This window comes from Meriones unguiculatus, chromosome 18 (assembly GCF_030254825.1).
Source record: "Meriones unguiculatus strain TT.TT164.6M chromosome 18, Bangor_MerUng_6.1, whole genome shotgun sequence".
Classification (NCBI taxonomy): Eukaryota; Metazoa; Chordata; class Mammalia; order Rodentia; family Muridae; genus Meriones; species Meriones unguiculatus.
Window position 1 is genome coordinate 30,985,552 of NC_083365.1, and position 24,089 is coordinate 31,009,640.

Below are 24,089 nucleotides of genomic sequence, written 5' to 3' on the forward strand. Positions count from 1 at the left end.
GATGAGACCTGAGAGGCTAGGGTCAGAGAGAAGGGGAGGAGGATCTCCCCTATCAGTGGACTTGGAGAGGGGCAAGGATAGAAAGGAGAGAGGGAGGGTGGGATTGGGAGGAAATGAGGGAGGGTGCTACAGTTGGGATACAAAGTAAATAAACTGCAATTAATTTTAAAAAATTAAAATAAATAAAACATTTCTTAATTGAGTTTCACTTAGACATCAAGCATCATAGTCATTTTCTAGCTACACATTTATTTCTACAAATTACAAAGTGTCTTTTTGTTTTTCCAGTTGCTTCTGAGGAGAGTAAAAAAGACTCTACCCTCAAATGTTCCTTTGCTGACCTCAGTGAGTTTTGTTTGGGTAAGTTAATTTCCAGTATTTTATTCTCTTTCCCTTTTTCCAAGAATAAAGTATATTCACCAAACCTAGAACAAATTTTGCATTAAAATATTTGTTTCAGCTTTAAAATTTGAGCCATAAATATAAAAATCTGAGGTTTATAACTATAAGTTGATTTGTTATACAATTTAACATTTAAATAATATAAGAAGACTGTAAAAATAATCCTATAACTAAATGTCAGTGAATTTTACTTTTATCTTCTTATGAATTTCCTTCTATTCTATACAAATAAGTTCATTTACACTGGTATGATGAGATGTACCAAATTTTACCACTCAATATTTTTCCTGCTAGTAATAGTTAAAAGATGTGTCTTAGCTCTCTGTTAGTAGATAATATACATTTTATAGGAACATTTCCATATGTTCCTATAAAATTCAGTGAATATATTTATAACTAAAAGAAATTGATCATGAGGGTTGTTTTAATGAAAACATTGTTGGTGTGTTTGTTTTAGCCACATATTAAATATAAACATATAGAAGACTGAGCGATTTAAAAATTCTCTGATTTTTATTAACTTACAATCAGGTTTTGTTTGTTTAGGAGATGATATGAATATCCATAATTTTTGTTATTTCCTGGATAAAGATAACTGTGTCTAAGATTTAGAATGCCTATGCCTAAACTGTTATCTTATTTTATTACTTATGTTAAGACAGTTCAGCAATCTCAAACCCTTGAACAGTGTTATTTGTAACAGCCTTCTGAAAACTACAGTGTAATCATGTTTTTATAACACCCTTTAAGCTGAGTGACATAGAAACAAAGCTAGCTTATTAATTTCTTAATTAAACATTATCTGGTTCATTTCACATAAAACATCAAAGGGAACATTTCATCAGAACAAAAGAAATTTTGTATCAGGCTCTTCAGTCACTCTTCTGAAAACAAAAGAACATGAAAATGCTTGGTCTTTAACACATCAACACCAGTAGTAAAGTTTCCATTAATTTTTCACTAACAATACTTTTTTCTTTTCTTCCTTTTAATTTACTTTACATCCCAAGGGTGCCCTTCCCTCCTCTTCTTCCACTCCTCCCCCTTCTCCTCTCCCTTCTCCCCAAAAAAGGGGACCTCCCCATCCCCCTGTATCTCCCAGCACTGTTTCTATCATGGACTCTATTGCTTGCTATTGGATCACCTCCCCTTTGCAGGGCTGCCTTGCCTGGCTTCAGGGGATGAGAATATGCTCACTAATAATACTTTAACAGTTACTTTAGAAACGGAATGCTTTCATTTCAGTTCCAATGATCTTATTTTTGTAAATTTGTTCTTTCCATTTTAAATGAATTTTTCTAACCACAGCATAATGACAGAAATTGTATGTTTCATCATTTTGGTGGGTTTCAACCCATCTGATATTTATTGACATCCATCCTATTGTCCAACCTTACACTTGATATTTTTTAATTTGTCAGTCTTTCATTAACCATTCATGTTAAAAAGATAACGAAGGTTCTGTAAAATTAAACACATACACACAGACACACACACACAGACAAAGAAAGAGGGGCGAGGGGAGAGAGAGAAAAGACAGAGAGACGGGCGAGGGGAGAGAGTTACTTGAGTCTGTATTCTAACCCTGTAATTCCCATATTCAGAATGCTGAAACAGATTGCAGCTTTTAGGCTAGTCTAAGCTCATAGTAAGACTGACATTAAGAGGAAAGAAAATAGTAAAGTTAATTTGTTGTAGTGATTTTTCCTTCCTGCCCTAACTTCATGGAATAAAGGCTCGTGAGACTCAATCCCAAACCAGACCAAATTCCAACATGGAGATTGGAGTTGAGCATGAAAATCAACCTCTAGCCATGGAGATACTGCCCATTCTTCTGGGAGAGGAAGAGACCGTTTTCTCTATGAGTGTAGCCCCCAACAACTGCTTCCTACTAGAAGTTCACATGTCCAAGGGTGTTTGAACAGCACAAATTAGTATTAGCAGAGGAAAATAAAGCAATATGGAGTTTTCATATTTGCAAAAGGGGTGAAATGAATGGAAGAAACATCAAGAGTATAATTAAGTAAACGTGAGCCTGTCAGCAACGCATGTTTATCAAGCAGTCTTACTGTTACACTTGCTTCTGAGTGCAGAGCACTCCTGCATCTGAAGGTGTTGAGCTGGAATCTCCATGAACTGAGAACCAGAAAAGTGCATCTGGTTACTGACTATCCTTTTCACCATGAACCACTTGAAACTGCCCAAAAGAATATTAACATTGTGGTTAAACTGACTAAATGCAGTCACGTTCCCATTGAGGACTGATATTTCCCATTGTTCAAAGCAATAGCTCTGAAGTATTTTTATTGCTTTAGAGCTTAAGTTTGAACCAGAACTGATATTTAGTTATTTCCCCAGGTGCTATGACAAATATCCTCATGAAAACAACTGAAGCAAGGAGCATCCATTTAGTCTCATAGTTCAAGGTTGTAATTCATTATAGCAGAGAAACTGTGGAGGCCAGTGCCTGAGGCAACTGAACCCATTGCATTTTAGATTGTTTGTCAAACTTGTTCAATTAATAGCTATTCTTGGTTCAAAGCTCAAAACACATTCATAATACTACCACTGTTTACCCCATTCATACCTTTACACAGTCTAGTCTATGATTTCATGTCTAGACTTGTGAAATAGCTATCTAAAGGGACTCTGTACAAACAATATCATCTTCATAGTCTGTTTTCTATACTGCTTTAATGAAAGAAAAATAAACTGTCATTATCTATGCTCCAGTCTCTCCAAGGTTTTTCCATTCCATTTAAAATATAAACTTACTTTGGCCTTCAGAGGCCTTGTGAAATCTGGGTCTATCCTCTAAAGGCCGGTTTCTAATGCCTACCTTCAATCACAGTGCTGCCTCCAAATTACTCCTGTGCTCTTCACAAGCTTGCTCTCATCTCAGGTCCTAACATTACATTGAACAAGATCCACACCAGCTCCCCGTTTTATCCCAACACTGATTTCTTTTCTTCATAATGAGTACTGTTGCTTGTAATTATGTGATTTATTTAAGGGTCCCCAATTGAGATAAAAATGCAGAGACCTTGTGAATTATGGTCGCATCTGTAGCCCTATAATCAAGAATAGTACATGGTACATATTTTATGTTCAGAAATATTTTAGTATTAGTGAGGAATAAGTCACGGCATATTGACTTTTATATACACTTTCAGAGAGTCTGCTGTTCCAGCCACTCGCTACTTTGCCCTTCCAGACGCCATTTGTCACAAGGAAAATGAGCAATGATCTGTTAGCAATAAACACTTTGTTAATTTTTGCCCTGACTGTGATAATCTTTTTCATTCACAGGAATGTATGTAGAACATTTAGAGACCTAAAAGTCATCGTGCTTAAGTTACAGAATTGCTTTTCTAAAATTACTCAGTGTTTAACTTCACCTGAAACACAAATATTTAAGAACATTTTTCATTTTTAATTAATTAATTTTTATAAACAGTTTATTCACTTTGTATCCCCTCTGTAGGAACATTTTTCTATCTATAATGATGAAACTCTAGATATGATTCCTTTTATATCCAGCTTACAAGTTGATAGCCATTTCTATTGTAATTTTTTATTTATATTGCTGATGAGAATATGATATATGTGTAGTGACAGACTGATACATCAATGATGGTTGTGGAGTATAGGCTGACACACAGGCATAGTAGGATTCTCTGAGCACTATTAATAACCTTAATGGAACTATTTCACAACAGAAGTATAAAAATCCGATGTGGTTGGAGACAAATAAAAAATATGAAAACAAAAAATACATTATTAATTCCCAAGACTTCATTATTACACTATTGAATCTCTGAAAAAAAATTTATCGGGAATATGCATGGATTTCTTTTTCTCCAGGAAACTTCCATATGGATAATAATAATAAAAATGGAATGTCATCTTCCTGGGTCCCGTTCCATCTGTGCTTTCAGCTTTTTGAGTTGTGAAATAGAGACGTTGTTTAATCCCTTCTTAAACTATGAATACCAGGCAGAATATAAGATTTTCCGTGAGAATCAAGTAAGAGAATGTGTGTTGGGGATAATATGTAATTCATAAGATATCTAAATTATGAAAATTGCTTTAATCCATTATAACCATTTTATTACACATTCTCAGCAATGTGTTATCCAAAGAGGTGGATGAAATACAAATAAACATGTTTTTAGTAAGAACCAAAACACATTGGAGAATTTCATTTATATTTCAGAAGATCCAGTAGGAAAGGGGTGATTAGCCTCATGAATCAAAACACAATATGGTCCTCTCCATTGTTGCCACAGATGTAGGTTGGTAGAAATACCAACTTCAAACAATTTTAAAATTCTGACAGTTTTGCTACAAACAGTCCTCTGTAAGAATAACAGAAAAGATCTAGATTTGGGGCAGTAATGAAATACTATACCAAATCTAAAATAAATGATTTAATGGTTTTTGCATACTGTGTTTTCCATTTTTAATTCCCAGTCTTTTAAAGGCTTAATTAGCCTCTTTTTCTCTGCCCTTGGCAGCCCAGTCTATGCTTTTATTTTTTTATTTTTTTAAGCAGATTTTGTTTTGTTAAAATAGAGACGATGGCAAATGTAGTGTTCAAATGTATTCCTGTGTCACCTCTTTAAGATAAAAGCTTTCCAATGGTTCAGCACTCCACAGAATCTTCCCTCCTCCCTCACTGCCACTCTAACACGATACCAGGCCATTCCTTTCTCCTCTCCCTCCCCAACAGCCTCATTATCCTTGCCTGTGAACATACAGGATGGCATGAACCTAGCCTTAGAGGCATCTTTTGCCTGCATCCTGCTTCCACAGAAATTACCTCAAAGACATTTTTAATCCAGGGTTAGCTCCGGGTGGCATTCTTCGACAACTTCGTTTATAACAATGCAGTCTTTATTTATCCAATACTTCTTCTCCACCCTCTTCTCCTGTTACAATTTTTAATTGTCTTTATCAGCACATGTGCTTTGTTTTGCTTTACCATTATCAAGTTAATTAAAGTAGGAAATATATTTTATTGTGCACTATATCCCAGCTAGGATCATCTCAAGTACACCGCAGAGCTAAATGTATAATTATTCATTGAGAAGAGAAAATGTCACAAGAATTGGAAGTGAAATATACAAGTGTCTCCTAACGTCTTTTTGACCCAGCGGCCAGTGCATGTTCCCCAATGTTAGCTATCATTTACCTTCCCCTGTTCAGCCACGTAGGGGCATCCTGCTTGCTCTCTCACATAGGAATAAAGAAGAGGATGGGGTCAGGAAGGCAAGGAAGAAACAGAAACCTTTCCATCCCATACAAACAGGAAGGCAAGTTGTAAGCATCAGGGATTTGGAAACCTCTCAAATAAAGTGCAAAATGTCACCTTTCTTCTATTTTATGTAACAGGCAAAGATAAGGTAACAATTTGAACCATTTATTGTCACTGGGTTAATCCTTCTTCCAGTTTTTGTGTGTAACTCTCTGTTCTTCCTCTTCATATCTGTACTCAAAAGTCCTTATTGTCCTTTTCATTAAATTAACACCAACACATTTTTATCACCTGTTTCTTTTTCCCTCTTATTATATAGTCATAAGACATAGTTTTCTTAATTAGAATTTTTCTTTCAGTATATTTATGAAGAAAAGGTTGTTCTTATTACTATTATTTTAAGTCTTATACTTAGAGAAGGATTTTAACAACTAATTGTTAAATAAATAACAGGTAGTTTGCTATAATCTATGGAAAATATTATTTAATATTCACATATATCAATTTTAAAGTTATATCTAGGTATGTTTCATTTCATACAACTTACTTTAACAGTAAAATTCTATATGACAGTTAATTCTCAGGTTGTTTATTTCATTATTAAGTACAAACAAAAATAATAAACTTCATAAAGATATTAAGTTAAAAATAATGGATATAAATTTCTGTCTATGAGCATATAGTGACCGTGAATGAAAGGATCATTTCTCTGGCTGTTTTTTTGTGAATAAGTTAAGTAACTTTAATCACTAAATAATCAGAGCATTTTTTAATTGTATGTAAGAAAATAAGATTCATAATCAACTTATACTAATGCTGATGTTAAAATAGGTTCATAAATATAATAACATAATGTATTTTAAAAGTTAAGAATTAAAGAAATTAATGTCTTCTTGAGTAATGTTGCTTTTTTTCCCTACAGCAAGTCAATTGACTAAATTCCTAAAAGTATTGTTGAGAGTCCTTCATGTTTGAGTACCATCAACATATTTAATGGAAGAACTGTCTCTAAGACTATTATTTCTTTGAAAAGGTTAAATATATAACATTTTATGAGATATTTGATCATATGAAACATGAATTTTATAAAATTAATCAACATTTTTTATGATAACAACCATCATATATTTCTTGTTTAATAATTTCATGTTAATTATTACTTATAAACAACTTCTTATGTAGATGAACTTACAATGTCTTGTATAGTTTTATTATTCTAATCATTTGAAATTTTCTACTTTTTGGCAATTATATTTTTTCAATCACCTAATTTTTATATTCTTCATAATATTAGTTAGCATTTCATTTATGGTTTGTTTTCATGGACTTCTTTAATCCTTTAGCCAAACTCAGATTTCTAATACTTCTCAAATTAAAAAAAAAATGAACCCCAAATTAATGTACTTTTAATATCAAAAATGTGGTTAAAAATCAACTGAATCATTAGCAATATATCTACCTACAATTTCAAATCAAATGATATGTCCAAGCCAGGCACAGTAGCTCATGCCTGTAATCCCAAGGAGGCAGAGATAGAGGCCAGCCTGGTCTACAGAGCTATAAAGCAAGTCCTGGACAGCCAAGGTTACACAGAGAAATCCTGTTTTGAAAAAACAAAACAAAACAAAACAACAAAAAAGATATGTCAATGTCCAAATCTGGTTTCATGGCATATTTAAAGGCTTGAATAAGTTAAGAAGCACAGAAGAGCTGAGTTCACATGGAAGCATTCCCAGACTCAGCTTTAAGGCAGCAATATGGCTGCCATTTGTGTGATTGGTTTTGAGTTTATCCTTTGGATAGACAATTGTTTATATATTTTGCTTAATTAAACTTGAGAAACATTTAAAATGCAGAAAAATTTTAAGCAATAAAAATAGAGAATTCCTGGGATGGTCGTTCTGTCTCCCCATTATATGGGAGGGACAACAGTGTAGGAACTCACTGAGAATCACCAACTGCCTCACCTCTGCCCTGGGCCGGGACAGGGAGGAGGAAAGCCCTCTGGGAAGGGATGGTCTTCAGTCTTCCTTCATCAGGGAGGGCTGGTACAGAAGAACCCATCACATGATGCTTGAGTCTGAGTGATTCTCTAGCTGTGTCCTCTAAACTTGAGAACGAACGTTTTTCACATCTTTGGCAGTTAGCTCCGGATGTCCACACTCATTTCTTACACTTAAAGAGGCTGTCACTTCCTGGAGCAAATATTTCATCCTGTAGATTCAGCACTAGGTTGTCAGCTGCGACATAGATGTTGTTCTTTCACATGCTGATCCTCTTAGAGATGTTTGTTCTGGGTGGCCCTGGCCTCGGATGTAGACAAGATTCTTGCTTAGTGCTTCACAAGCTATTGGCAGCCTTAGCCTCCTGCTCAGCCTGCACTATCTGGTTTCTGGTCCTGCTTTGTGTTTTCCACCAAAAATAGATCTGGTGAGCTTCTTGTGGGGCCACTTATTTGACTTCTAGAGCAACTGAGTATTCTTGACTAAACCTGAGATCTGTGATAGTTATGTAACTCAAGATGAGGCTGAAGTCTTGGGTACAAGCTGTGGTCTCTGGATCAACAGGGACTAGTGAGCCTACTGGGTACTCAGCTGCTGGCAAGACACTGAACTTGGCTAGCACACTCTTGAGCACCTCGTTGACAATGGACAGCAGCACTCATTCCTAGTAAAACAGGGTGCTGGAATCAGATGATCCTGAAGTAAAGGCCTTTGACTGGGATAGGGTCCTGCTTCATGCCTCCAATGTGAAAAGAGATTATGTCTCAGTGATTGTCTTCCAAGGTGAACATAGATTCATGATGCCATATGCCAATGGCCATACTCTTGGCAGCCAGTAAGCAGCTTCACTGCCATGCCCATGGTCTGAAGCCCCAGGAGCAGGCACCCTGCTATGCCATTCAAGTCTGAGCCTTTTCTGATCCACCTGAATGAGGTAGGACCAGAGGTCAGAATACGTAGCTTGCCTGCTCTATCCCACTGGTTTAGAAACCACGCCCTGCCAATGAGTATTGGGAATCATGGCACTAGACAGAAAATACAGATTTTTAAATAAGGTATTTACTAAGTAAAATGGGCAAACAAAAATAAATGTAACTTTCTCTATTTTCTTTTTAGCTCTGGGAAAAGATAAGGATTTCATGGATGAATCTGAACATGCCAACTATGACCGATCTCGTCTCCTTAATGACTTTGTTGTTAAAGATAAGCCTGAGTCCAAGACAAAGCTATCTAAGGTAATTCAAACTGAATTATCAATGCATAATTTTGTAATGTGATTTCTAAAACATTTTATCATTCCTCTATTAGGTTGGATTTGTGTCGGAAAATCTAAATACAATATATAGGTTAATATGTACCTTAAAGTACTCAAGCATGAAAAGCTATTTATCGGTATATCTATTTGTTCTATTAAACAATTATTTTATTATTTAACAGATCAAAAAGTGTCCCTTTTAAAAAAATTATTCTTTAATTTTAAAATATATTTTATTTATTTATTTTGTTTGTTTGACAGGGTCTTTTTTTTTTTTTTTTTTTTTTTGTGTGTGTGTGTGTGTGTGTGTGTAGCCCTGGCTCCCCTGGAACTTACTATATTGACCAGGGTGGCCTCAAATTCATAAAGATCTGCCTGCTTCTGCCTCCTGAGTCCTGGGATTAAAGTTGGACACCACCACCACCACCACTACCTGCCTTATATTTTACTCTTAATAAAACTGTAGTTATATTATATATAATTACATGTAATTTATGTATATACACACATATGTATATGTATGTGTACATATGTGTATATATGGAGAGAGACAACTTTTTGAGTATATTTACTGTTGCTTATAGGTAAAAGTTTTTAAGGCTGACCACTTTGTATTAGATAACCAAATAAAGGCCTCATTCTTAAGAAAACTGAATATCCCTCTCAAAATTGTCATAACTGCTTGTAGCTCTTCATCTTGGGGTAGGGTCCCGTGAGACTTCCCCCATCCACACTAGTATGCCAATTAGTGTTCTTTGTTTAAGTATTCGTTAGGCAGCTGTGCTGTTGAACTGTTATGGGTGAAGCTTCTCTTCATAATGAGGAAGATAGACTCTTCCACCAGACTTCCTGGTCCTTACCTTTCATAATTTTTCTGTGCCCTCTTCTGTGATGTTCTCTGAGTCTTAGGTATATATGAATCTGGACTGTGCATCCCATGGTCAGTTTTTCCTCGACACTTTGTTGAGCTGTGACTTTTTGTAATGGTGTCTGTATGCTAAAGAGAAGAATTTTTTTGACAGGGGATGAGAGCTACATTTAGATGTGGGTGTAAGGAAGCTTACAAGGGATGAAGCTAGGAATGACACTGCCTTTCAAATTCACAGTTGTATGCTCTTTTCTGCGATCCGTTAATTGAACATATTTACGGGACATAATGTGACATTTCAATGCCTCTAAATATTGCAATGATAATATAATAATTTGAATATCAGTGTGAATAAACATTTATTTGTTTATGGGGAAAGAATTCAAAGTTCTGTAATCTCAGCACACGGGAATGCAAAGGCAGGCAGAAATCTGTGATTTTGAACTGGACTGGTCTACAAAGTGAGTCCAGGACAGCCAAGGCTACACAGAAAAACCCTGTCTCAACCTCTCCCCCCCAAAAAAATATTTTTTAATAATTATTCTGACATATTTAATACATTATTATTTTTTATGGTTACCTTACAGTGCAATGGAAAACTGCACTTAATTCTATCAAATTGTATCATAGTTCCTTTCAGATATAATTATTAAAATACCAAATATAAACCATGAAGATGTTAATTAATAATTCTTTTCTTGGAATTGGCCCTTCACCTTTAACGTTTTTCAATCCAAAATTAACATATGAATATGGTTTTATGCTATAAAACAATATTATTTGAATTCAAATTCTATTCATTGTTACATATAGTGACTTGGACATATTAATTATACTGAATGACCTTGTTCTCCTAAACAATTAATGGTGTTTTCTTGACATATCTTTCAAAACAACATGAGATGATTATGTGAGAATATCTAGGACATAGCAAAGACTCAGTACATACCAGGATTATATAGCAACTTGAAAGTTGAGAATACAGTGTTTAAATCATATTTTACCAACAAATAAAATAATGTGTTATAATTCGGATTTTAAATTATTTCTTTATTTATTATTCATTATAATTTATTCACTTTGTATCCCGGCTTGGTAGCCCCTCCCTCATCTCCTTTTAGTCCCATCTACCCTCTTTCTTCTTCCTCTATGCCCCTTCCCTAGTCCACTGATAGGGGAGATCTTTCTCTGATACTAACTAATCCTATGCTATCAGGTCTCATCAGGACTGGCTATATCAACTTCTGTGGCCTGGCAAGTCTGCACACAACCCCCTTCAGGAGGTGGTCATCAAAGAATCTGACACAGAGTTTATGTCAGAGACAGCCCCTGCTGTCTTTACGAGGGAACCCAGTTGGAGACTGAGCTGCCTATCAGTTATGTTTGAGCAGGTTGTCAAGGTCCTCTCCACACATGGACTTTGGTTGGAGCATCTGTTTCTGCAGGCTCCCCTGGGCCCAGATTTTTGGTCGTTTTGTGGAGCTCCTGTCCCCTCCAGGTCTTTCTATCTCCCCGTTCTTCCACAAGATTCCTTGCACTCTGCCCGAAGTTTGGTTTTGAGTCTCACCATCTGCTTTGATACACTGCTGGAGAGAGCCTTTCAGAGACCCTCTGTGGTAGGCTCCTGTCCTGTTTCATTTTCTCCTTCTTGCAATGTCCACTCCGTTTGTCTTTCTAAGTGAGGATTGATCATCTTACCCGGGGTCCTCCTTCTTTATTTATTGCAATTTATTTACTTTGTATCCCAGCTGTAGCCCTCTCTCTTATCTCCTCCCAAACCTACCTTCCTTCCGTCTTCTCCTTCCATGCCCCTCTCCCAGTCCAGTGATAGGGGAAGTCCTCCTCCCCTTCCATCTGACCCTAGCCTATCAGGTCTCATTAGGACTGGTTGCATTATCCTCTGTGGCATGGTAAGTCTGCTCTCCCCTTAGCGGGAGGTGATCAAAGAACCAGCCACTGAGTTCATGTCAGAGACAGTCCCTGTTCCCCTTACTAGGGTACCCACTTGGAAACTGAAATGTCAGAGGCTACATCTGGGCAGGGGTTCTAAGTTATCTCCATGCATGGTCCTTGGTTAGAGAATCAGTCTCAGAAAAGACCCTTGGACTCAGAATTCTTGGTTCTATTGCTCTCCTTATGGAGCTCCTGTCCTCTCTAGATCTTTCTATCTCCCCCTTCTTTCATGAGATTCCCTGCACTCTGCTCAAAGTTTGGCTATGAGCCTTAGCATCTGCTTTGATATCCTGCTGGGTAGAGTCTTTCAGAGGTCCTCTGAGATAGGCTCCTACTGAATGAGGATTAAGTATCTCTCTAAAGTTCTCCTTGTTGTTTAACTTCTTTAGGACTATATATTTCAGTCTGTTTATCCTATATTATATGGCTAATATCCACATATAAGTGAGTATATATCATTTGTGTATTTCTGCCTCTGGGTTACCTCACTCAGGATGATCTTTTCTATTTCTATCCATTTCCCTGAAATTTTCATGTTTTTAATTGCTGAGTAGTATTCCATTGTATAAACATACCACAATTTCTGTATCCATTTCTCTGTTGAGGGCCATCTTCTGTTGTTTCCAGCTTCAGGCTATTATGAATAAAGCTGCTACTAACATGGTTGAGCAAATGTCCTTGTTGTATACCTGAGCATATTTCAGATAGATGCCTAGGAGTGGTATAGCTGGATCTTGAGGTAGCACAATTCCTAATTTTCTGAGAAAGCACTAGATTGATTTCCAAAGTGGTTGTACAGCAGTGAAGGAGGGTTCCTCTTTCTCCAGCATATGCTGTCACTTGAGGTTTTGATCTTAGCCATCCTGATGGGTGTAAGGTGAAATCTCAAGGTCATTTTGATTTGCTTTTCCCTAATGACTAAGGACGTTGAACATTTCTTTAAGTATTTCTCTGCGATTCGATATTCCTCCATTGAGAATTCTCTGTTTAGCTCTGTACCCATTTTTTAATTGGATTACTTGCTTTGTTAGTGTTTAACTTCTTAATTTCTTTATATATTCTGGATATCAGCCCTCTGTCAGATATAGGGTTGGTAAAGACCCTTCCCCAGTCTGTAGGTTGTCATTTTCTTCTGATGACAGTGTCCTTTGCTTTACAGAAGATTTTCAATTTCATGAGGTCCCATTTACTAATTGCTGATCTTAGAGTCTGTGCAGTTGGTGTTCTGTTTAGGAAGTTGTCTCTTGTGCCAATGAGTTCAAGGCTCTCCCCCACTTTTTTTCTAATAGGTTTAGTGTATCTGGTTTTATGTTTCAGTCTTTGATCCACTTGGACTTTACTTTTGTGCAAGGTGATAAATATGCATCTATTTGCATTTTTCTGAGTGTAGATATCCAGGTATACCAGCACCATTTGTTGAAGATGATATCTTTAAAATCAAGTATACGTAGATGTGAGGGTTTATTTCTGGGTCCCTTATTAGATTTCACTGATCCATCAGTCTGTTTCTATGCCAATGCCATGTTTTGTTTGTTTGTTTATTATAATAATAATAATAACAATCATTATTATTATTGTTATTATTACTGTTGCTCTATACTACAGCTTGAGATCAGATGGAGATACCTCCAGAAAATCTTTTATTGTAAAAGGTTGTTTTGGCAATTCTGGGATTTTTTTTGCTTTTCTATAAAAAATTGAGATTGATCTTTCAAGTCTATAAGGAATTTTGTTGGTATTTTGATGGGAATTTCATGAAATCTGTAGATTGCCTTTGGTAGGATGGTCATTTTCTCTATGTTAACCTTCCAGATCCATGAGCATGGGAGATCTTTCCATCTTTTGATATCTTCTTCAATTTATTTCTTCAGATAATTGAAGTGTTTTTGTTTTTTGTTTTTAATACCAGTCTTTCACTTGTTTAGTTAGAATCACAGCAAGGTACTTCTTAAACACAGTAAATGCAATATACTGCATGCCTATTGCAAACATCAAATTAAATGAAGAGAAAATTAAGTCAATCACACTGAAATCAGGGACAAAGCTAGGCTGCCCTCTCTCTGTATTTCTCCAACATAGTACTGGAAGTACTAGCTAGAGCAATTAGACAACTAAAGGAGATCAACGGGATACAAATCAGAAAGGAAGAAGTAAAAGTGTCACTATTAGCAGATGATATGATAGTATACATGAATGGCCCCAAAAATTCTACCAGAGAACTCCTTCAGCTGATAAACACCTTTATCAATGTCCCTGGATACAAAATTAACACACACACACAAACAAATTTGAAGCCCTCCTGTATACAATAGACAAACAGGCTGAGAAAGAAAATAGGGAAACAACACCTTCACAACAGCCCAAAATAACATATAATTCAGCTTTAACCCTCTTTAATTCACTGGTCCCACCATTTCTCAAATCCAGTACTTGCACAGGTATCAAGACATCTGAATGAGACCATCCAAATATATTGCTGATATTTTCATTATTGTAACTGTATCTGATGCATATACCCTCCTTGGTGCTAAGACAAATATTAGCCCAGAAAAAGTTCACCCCATTTTCTTGCTAATGAGAAACTTCTTTTAGAAAGAGGGGAAAAATGAAAGGAAAGGAGAGAAAGAGGAATGGAGGGAAGGAGGGGAAAAAGGAGGGATGAAGCGAGGGAGAGAAGAGAAAGGAAGGAAGGAATATGGGTATTTAATTTAACCCAAGGAAATGACTTAAGTTTCAATACCTCCTGCATAAATATTACTCATATCCTTGAATATATTATTATCTATGATACTTAATTTGTTTGGACTAAATTAATTTCTCTTTATTAGTCACTGCTAAAGCACTTGTAAAGACATAGAATAAAATTTAAATGTCACTCATATCAGGAGTGTGACCAAACTTTAATAAATATACTCTGAGTTAATTCCTTCTGTAAATTTTTTTCATTAATATTTGTATGGTTTTGTTAGCATTCTTTTCTAGAATTAGTTTGCCAATCATGATTTCTTCACTGCATGGCTTGTGTGCTTCCTTGTGTCAGATAAATAATGTTTGAAGTAACTTTTAACCGGAGTTATAAGAGAAATCCAGATGTTCCTCATGTCATCTATTGGAAGGAAAAAAAAAAACAGTATACATTGAGTAATTAGAAAGTAATTTAATTTCTACCATTTGCCTGCAAATTTCATGATTTCCTTGTTTTTAATAGCTGAGCAATATTACATTGTGTGTATGTGCCATAATTTCTGTATCTATTCCTCCACTGAGGACATTTAGGTTGTTGCTAGATGCTGGCTATTATTTGCAAGCAAATGGTGGGAACTAAAAAAGATCATCTTGAGTGAGAAAGACACATATGGTATATACTCACTCATAAGTGAACGATAACCATATAATATAGGATAAGCATACTAAAATTTAGAATCTTAAAGAAGCTAAACAAGGAAGACACTAGGGAAGATGCACAATCCTCATTCAGAAGGAAAAAAAGTGATAGATATTGGAAGCAGAAGACAGGGAACAGGATAGAAGCCTACCACAGATAGCCTCTGAAAGACTCTGCTAATGGAGGTACTAGAGCAGAGGTTGAGACTTATAGCCAAACTTTGGGCAAAATGCAGGTAATCTTATGAAAGAAGAGGGAAAGAGAAAGACCCGGAGGGCACAGGAGCTCCAAAAGGAAACCAACACCTGTAAAAGCTGATCCCTAGGGACCCTAAAAAGAATGATACAATATTCTCTTTAGGACAGTGCATGGAGAAGACCCGAAACCCCAGCACAGATGTAGTTCATAGACTGAGTCTCCAAGTGGTTTCCTTAATAAGGGGAGCATGGGCTTTCTCTGGCATGAACTCAGTGACAGGTTCTCTAAGCACTTTCCCCTGGGGATGCAGCCTTGCCAGGCCACAGAGGAAGACAATGCAACCAGTTCTGATGAGACCTGATAGGTTAGGGTCAAATAGAAGGGTAGGAAGACCTCACCTATCAGTGGACTAGGGGAGGAGCATACAGGGAGAAGCGGGAGGGAGGGTGGGATTGGAGACAAGGCAGGGAGACACAGCAAGGATACAAATTGAATAAATTGTAATAAATGATAATTTATTTTAAAATGAATATAATTTAAGATTCAAATCTGTTGTCTGCTTCTCTACGATTTACCACAAGGCTAATAGTTACATCATCATATAGTTTGCTTATACTAGTCATATCCTAACTATCATTTTTCATTAGACTTTAACTTTCGAATGTTATAGTTAATTAGTGAATATCTAAACCTTGAGTGAATATCTCTTTTTTTTTAAAACTCAGAATTCCATGTTTAATGTGGAAGCAGTCTCACAGTGTTTCTATAGTTTTACAGAACGACAAAAAGTCATAAATCAAGGCAGGTTTAAAATCCATTACTGGGTATACCAGAGGGGCAGGTACATAGAGATGAAGGAAACTTTTACAATCCAAGGTGCTATCTGCTAACATTTTTAGCTCTTTGATTGGTGGAAGCTAATTTTGTGCCAAGTTAATAGAACCTAAGAATGAATATATAAATAAATAAATTCTTAAATTACCCATTTTTTAATTTTTTAACTTGTATTAATTACACTTTATTCACCCTGTATGCCCCATAAATCCCTCTCTCCTCCCCTCCTAAACCCCCCTTCCCTCTCCCTTCTTCACACATGCCCCTCCACAAGTCCACTGATAGGGGAGATCCCTCTCTCCTTCCTTCTGATCTTAGTCTATCAGACCTCATCATGACTGGCTGCAATGTCATCTTCTGTGGCTTGGTAAGGCTGCTCCCCCCTCAGGGGGAGGTGATCAAAGAGCAGGCCAATCAGATTATGTCAGAGGCAATCCCTCTTCACATTATTATGTGAAAGGCTCTGCCCTGCAGACTTTCAATGCTGAGACTTACGGCCGACTGTTGGGCAGAGTGCATGGAATCTTATGAAAGAAGTGGGAAATAGTAAGATCTGGAGAGGACAGGAACTCCACAAGGAGAGCAACAGAACCAAAAAATTTGAACACAGGGATCTTTCCAGAGACTCATACTCCAACCAAGTACCATGCATCGAGATAACCTAGAACCCCTGCACAGATGTAGCCCATGGCAGTTCAGTGTCCAAGTGGGTTACATAGTATTGAGTGAATATCTTTGAGTATTAGACAAGAAAATATAATAGGAGATACATAGTAGTTCCAATAAGTATTATTTAAATATAGTAACTGAATCTGTGTGATTACCCAACTCTAACTCTTACCTTTTTATGAAAATCACCCCTTCCCCTGATTCCTGGCCAACTTAGATCTCCAACTACCATGAAAGGATGTCCACTTTTATCCCTTACATAGGCGAGAATGAAGCACAAATTCTATTTGATAAAAGAATTCAATTGTATAAAAGAGAAATAGTGCAGAGAGGATAGAAAAAAAAGGGTAAAATATATCACTTATTTTAATTGCTCTTATTGTTTTTAATTAATTTATTTTTTATTATTTACAGTTTACTCACTTTGTATCCCAGTTGTAGCCACCTCCCTCATTTCCTCCCAATCCCTCCATCCCTCCCTTATCTCCTCCAATGCCACTCCCCATTTCCACTGAAAAGGGAGGTCCTCCTCCCCTTCCCTCTGACCCTGGCCTATTAGGTCTCATCAGGACTGGTTGCATTGTCCTCCTCTGTGGCCTGGTAAGGATGCTCCCCCCTCAGCGGGAGGTGATCAAAGAACCAGCCACTGAGTTTATGTCAGAGACAGCCCTTGTTCTCATTACTAGGGAACCCACTTGGAGACTGAGATGCCATGGCTACATCTGTGCAGGGGTTCTAGTGTTAGGCCCAAGGGGAGCCTAATTTCTAAAAGAGAGATGAAGAGAACTCGGGAGGCCGAATAGATGCAATTTGAAAGAGGTTTATTCGAGCCATCTTGTGATGTGTCTCTCCTCCCCCCCCCCCCATCCCCATGGCAAACCAGAGAGGAACAGCAGGAGAGACAGAGAAGGTTGAGGTTTTTAAAGGAAGAAGAGCAGGGAATCTCAGATGGTGCAAGCTTGGCGACACTGGATTGGGTACAGTAGTTAACTTTTAAAATGATTGGATCATTTTAGGTGCCAAATCCATCTGGTCCCACTCCGATGTGGGTGGGGGAGCTGTGATGTCTTGACTAGTCACTAAGCAACATTATCTCATACTGCAGTTCTGGACATTCCTCTGCAGTGCATTGAGGTGGAGACCTTTCACATTCCTTTGCAAGGGGTGGGGTCTTGTTTCAATTCACCAGCTCCTCCTCCTGCTTTCTGGAAAAGTTCTCCACCTCCAGGGTTTTCTGTTTGTGTTTTCTTCATTGATTCTAATTCCGTTTTCATGTCTTGCACCATTTCCTTCATCTGTTTGAATGTGGATTCTTTTCTTTCCATGATAGCCTGCTGGAACCTGCTGGCAGAGTCAAGCAGCTCCTACGTCAGGAGTAAGGATTGAAAGAAAAATTAATAAACCAACACACAACACATGGGATCTTTCAGAGAGGGCTCTAGTAAGCACTAGTGGCCTGGTTTATTACAGTAAATTCTTTTTAAGTCAAAGTGAAAGCACTGCTGCATAACGAATGAATTCACAAGGAAGTCAAGACATCCCACCTGCTGTCTCAAACAAAAGGAGATAGACTAGGTAGCTTATCACTGACTCTAGTTAAGGACAGGGTGAAAGCAATCTTTCTGCTGAGATCTAAATAACAAAGGAGCCTGGCAGAGCAGAGACTCTCAACAATGACCTCTATTTGTTGTTGTTGTTATTCCTTTCCTCTCTGTATGCCTCTACTTGTGCCTCTACCTGTGTCTCTAGTTGTTTGGCTGTATTTGCCTGTATTTCTTTAAGAGTTTTGTTTTTTCCTCTTTAAGTGTCTCTAATAACTGGATAAGCATAGATTTGAGATCATTTTCCTATATTTCCAATGAATTAGAATGTCCATTGATTTTGGGGGTTGCTGGTAAAGCCATGATGTCTTGATTTTTGTTGATTGTGTCTTTATGCCGACCTCTAGCCATCTGCTTATCCATAACCTTTGCTGTTTGTTCCTGGAGTCTGTATTTCAGACTGGGTCCATCTGGTGTCTGGAGTATTCTTCAGGAGGATGAGAGCAGTCCATCAGTTCAAGAGTGGATGCTGGTGTTTCAGCTGTAACTAAGGGAGTAAGATGGCAGGCACATGTGCACAAGAGCAGGTGTATGTGTGTGGAAGTGTGCCTTGAAGGACAGGGTGCTAGGGCATGTAGATACCTGGAAGGGTGAACCTTAAGCACAGGAGGGGTTGCTGGTGCTGTTTGCAGGCACAATGCACACGCACAGGTACCTGAATACCTCCGTGGCCTACAGGCCTGTTGTACTTTCCTCCTGGTATTCAGATCTGTCTGGGCTCTAGGAATTGTTTGCCTAGACTCCACTGGGAGACCCACAGAAAAGGGCCTTCAATGTTGAGAACCGCTGTCCTAAGGACCCTGTGTTGTCCACCATGGGGGTGTAGGTGGGAGGGATCTGGTGTCTGGTTGCTAGCTGAGAAGGACCCTGGATCTGGGGCTCTGCATGCACTCATTTGAAGGCACACTCACTCACTTGCAGGCCTCATAGGGAAGCACAGGGTTTCCCCCTGTTCTCTCCTCTCAGATATGGGCCCACAGGGGCAAGTGACAATATAGGAGATCTGTCAGCTCAGCGGTGTCCCCTGTTTGGTGGCTGAGCAGGGAGACCCATACCTGGGGCAGCCACCTCTGCCATTTCAGTCACTGAGCAGGGAGGCCTGTGCTTGGGGCAAGGGGAAGTGTCGGGAGGATTGAATATTCGCCGCTCTCAGTCCTTGGAGACGTCCATGGGTTACCTGGATCCAAACTGTCCCAGCTCATGGGTTGTCCCCTCTTGCCCAGGAAGCCTCAATGTTGGTGTTCTGGCATCAGCTGCCCCTCCACTCACGAATTTCAGAGTTTCAGATCCTCTGCCTCTCAGATACCATGCGGGCTGGTTGCTGCCATCTTGGACTTCTCTGCTCCTATTGTTTTTTTGTATGTTTTTGTTTTTGTTTTTTGATCCCTCGTGTATTTGCTTAAACCCTCCAAAACAGTTAAGCTTTTCAATATTTTATTTATAAAAGTTTTGGACCAGAGAGATTGTTTGGCAGTTAAGCATATTTGCTGCTCCTTTTGCATTATCTAATTTTTTCATGTAATGTATTTTGATCAAGTTTTTCTGTCCCCAAATTTCTCAAAAATACTTCTAACTTCCCTATCCACACAATTTTATGTTCTCTTTTCTTTCAAAACCTGAAAAACAACAAAAAAAAATGCAAATCAAAACAAACAAAGCAAAAATAATAAGATAAAATCAAATGCCGAAACAAAGCAAAAGGAAACAATATCCCACAAAACAAACAAAGCAACAAACCACCAAACAAAAAGCATGGAGTTGATTTTGCATTGGCTAGCTACTGCTGGGCATGGGGCCTGCCTTAGAGCGTTGTTAATATATCCTCTGACATTCCATTGAAGAGAACTGAAGGTCTGTTTCCCAGCAGGAATCAATTATAAAGAGTTTCTTAGGGGTTGAATCCTTCATGTACTTTTATCTTTGGGCCCTCATCTGGCTCGAACCTACGAAGTTCTTGTGTGTGCTGTCATACTCTTTATGACTTCATGTGGGTGTCGTCAGAAAGACCCTGGTTCCTTGGAGTCAGCAATCCCGCCTTCTATTCCTACAATTTTTTTTTTTTTTTTGCTTCCACTTTTCCATAGATCCATGAATGTTGAGGGAAGGAATTTAAAGCCAATACCTCATTTAGGACTTAGTGCTCCAACATGTTTCACTTTGAACACTTCCCAGTTGTGACTCTCTGTACTAATTCCCACTTATTTCAAGAAGAAGCTTCCCTGATGAGGACTGGTTTAGACACTGACCTATGGCCACAGCAATTTGTCATTAGGAGCCATTTTATTGCTATGTTTCATAATAATAGGTTTTTCTCTAGGCCCGTAATATTTTTAGTCCCGGGTTCTTGACCTTTGAAGTTTTAGGTTTAAGAAGGATACTTGCTGATTTTTCAGAGGACCATGGTTCCGTTACAGCTCACACTGGACATCTAATAACCAACTATAACTCCATAACTCCACCTTCAGGTGATCTGACGCCTCTATCTAGGCAGAGGCAGGCAAGCATGCACACACACACACACAAACACACACACACACACATACACTCACTCACACATACACACACATACCACAGAGACATAATAATAATAATAGTAACATAATAATAGTGTAATTAAATTTAGGCAAAAATTCAATATTTTCATTAGTTGAATTATACATTTATATTAGCAGCAGTCATAATCATTAAGATTAGCAAAGGAAAAAAAGTGCAATTTTATTGTCTTTGCCACATTTGTATGCTTGAGAAAATTTAGGAAATAATTTAGTAGCAAAAAAAATATTCTCGCAACTCAGTCAGTGGAAGAAATTAATTTTACTTAATGGAAGATAAATTTTATTGTCTTTACACACATGTGTGTCTGAGAAATTTTAGGAAACAATTTAGTAGCACGAACAAAAAATATTCTTATAATTCAATTGGTGAAAGGAATTAATTTGACCGACTGAAAAAGAAATTCTAGAGTAAGGGAGAGAACTTTTACAATCATTTGGGAAAAGATTGTCTTTTCCTGATTTATTAGGGTAAAGAGTATTGAGTCACATTTGAAATAAGATACTAGAATTCATTTTTCTTTCAAGTAGCCATGCTATGTACCAACCAAGGCTTCTATGAGAAGAAAATAGTTAGAAAACATCTACAGCTAGATTATATTTAAAAATTCAAGCCCTCTACATCCATGGTCTTTGGTTGATTCTTCAGTCTCTGCAGGACCCTCTGGGCCCAGATTTTTTGGTTCTGTTGGTCTCTTTGTGGAGCTCCTGTCCCCTCCAGGTCTTTCATATCCCCCTTCTTCCATAAGATTCCCTGCACTCTTCCCAAAGTTTGGCTATGAGTCTCAGCATCTGCTTCCATACCCTGCTGGGTAGAGTCTTTCAGAGGCTCTCTGTGGAAGGCTCCTGTCCTGTTCCCTGTCTTCTACTTCCAATGTCTATCCTGTTTGCTTTTCTGAAAGAGGATTAAGCCTCATCTCTAGGATCCTCCTTGCTAACTTCTTTAGGATCATGCATGGAGAGGACCTAGACTCCCCAGTTCAGATGGAGCCTATGATCAGCTCAGTCTCCATGTTTCCCTAGTAAGGGGAGCAAGGGCAGTCACTGACATGAACTAGGTTGCCTGCTCTTTGATCACCTTCCTCTGGAGAGGTAGCCTTAGTAGGCCACAGAGAAAGAGGATCCAGATAGTCCTGATAAGACCTGATAGGCTAGGGTCAGATAGTAGGGGAGGAATACCTCCCCTATCAGTGGACTATGGGAAAGACATGGAGGAGGGGAAGAAGGAGGAAGGGTGGGACCAGGAGCAGATGAGGGAGGGGGTTACAGACAGGATACAAAGTGAATTAAATTATAATAAATAATATAATAATATATTTTTTAAGTCAAATCCATGTTGTAGAAGCCATGGCTCTTTTCAAGCGCACTATTGAAGTCTTGTTCTTAACTGTCACTGGGGATGCAAAAAATGATTAATGATGTTGCCAGTTATGATTCTGTTCTCTAAATATGCCTTCTCATTTGAAAGGATGTTTAGTATCAAACCAAACTGGAAAGGGGTTATAGACAGGAAAATCTTGGCATGAATATTTTAACAGCTCATTAAAATTAGATCACAGGGTCATTCAGTTTGACTAGATCAAGTGCCATGGGCAGATGGTATTCATCATTTACTCAACTGCTAACGTGGGTAGTTTTCTGTATGAATGGAGACACTGATCATTTGACGGAAGAGGTAAGAAAGATACAGCTTCTGTAGATTTCTAAACTGTGCCTTTCATGTGGAAACTGCTAAAATTTTCATTTTCACAGATGACTCATGGCTTATAAATTGTGTACTAGTCTTAATTTTTTGAATCTACTACTGTTATAGAAATACTATACAATGCTACATATTATGAACACTAAAACTTTTCCAAAATTCTAACATAATGTGTGATTTAAACTACAAGATGAATAATCACTTGGTTTCATGTGGCTTCTTTCTTTCTTTTTAACTTTTCATTTTTCTTCCTTCCTTTCTTGTCTTTCTTTATTTTCATTGTCTCTAGTTCTTTCTTTCCTTCCTATTTACTTACTTATTTATTGATAAAAAAGATTTACCCCTTCATTTTGCTATGGAAGCTTTCTACCATTAGCCTATATACCCTAAACTTTCCCATGTTTGCCTTGAGACAGGGTCTCACTAACGTGATAAGGCTAGTCTTTAATACACCGTGTATTCTTAGCAGCCCTTACATTTTGATTGTCCTGCATCAGTTTTCCAAGTAACTATGACCACAGGCTTGCTCTCTCTGTCTTATGTATGTAGATGCTTTAATGGGCAACATTATACATGACAAAAAATGCTGCAGTACTTGTGTTGGGTGGGTTTTACAGCCATGGATTCAGATACACAAATAATTTTCAGTAAAGAAAATTGCAGTTTTCGTGAACATATGAAAAGTTTCTTTCCTTTTTAATAGGTTTATTTCTTCTTATGAGTATTAGTATTTACTTGCATGTGTTTCTGCGTACCCCATGGGAGGTGGTTGCCCGCAGAGGGCGTTGGATCCTTTGAGAATGGCAGTACAGTTTCTTGTAGCCACTACATGGATGCTGAAAATGAAACAAAACCCAGGTTCTCTGAGCCAATTTCCAATCCCTAGGTTTTCTTTTCTTGCTATTATATTTCCTGTCTACTATAGTATCACAACTGTTTTTAGCATTTATATTCTAGTCAGTGCTGCATTACTTTGGCAACTTAAAGCATGCGGGAAGTATGCATAAGTTACATGGATACTCACTTTTAAAAATCACCACTGTTATAAAAGGATCTGAACAGAGGTTAATATGCTAGACCCTAGCAGTATTCAAGCTAGTCCCGTTTAATACTGAGAAGTGGTTATACTAAGAGGAAAGATTCTGTTTACATTACTGAGTAATCATTTTCTAAGAGATGTACTTAAAATTCCTTCAACTTTACTCTTGAAGTAGCTGTTACATTTAATAACATCACTGTGATAAATAGTATTCGTAACACTTAATTTTTATATTATGTATGGAACACACACATGAAATCATTGTTTTTGTTTTTGTTTTTTTTTTTTTTTTGCCCAGGGTGTTAAACATAGCTTTTTTGCTTATGTTAATAAACCCCTTTTCCAACAGCATAAAAGATACCTCCTGTTAC

The 24,089-nt window shown here is 37.6% G+C and overlaps 1 protein-coding gene across 1 annotated transcript in view; it reads left to right on the plus strand.

Moving 5' to 3' along the window:
- Ano3 (anoctamin 3) overlaps positions 1-24,089 on the plus strand; it is a 261,999-nt gene that overhangs the window by 81,018 nt on the left and 156,892 nt on the right. The window contains exons 3-4 of the mRNA XM_060371385.1: positions 289-360; positions 8,779-8,897. Coding sequence (XP_060227368.1) covers positions 289-360; positions 8,779-8,897 — 191 coding nt within the window. The remainder of the gene's footprint in view (positions 1-288; positions 361-8,778; positions 8,898-24,089) is intronic.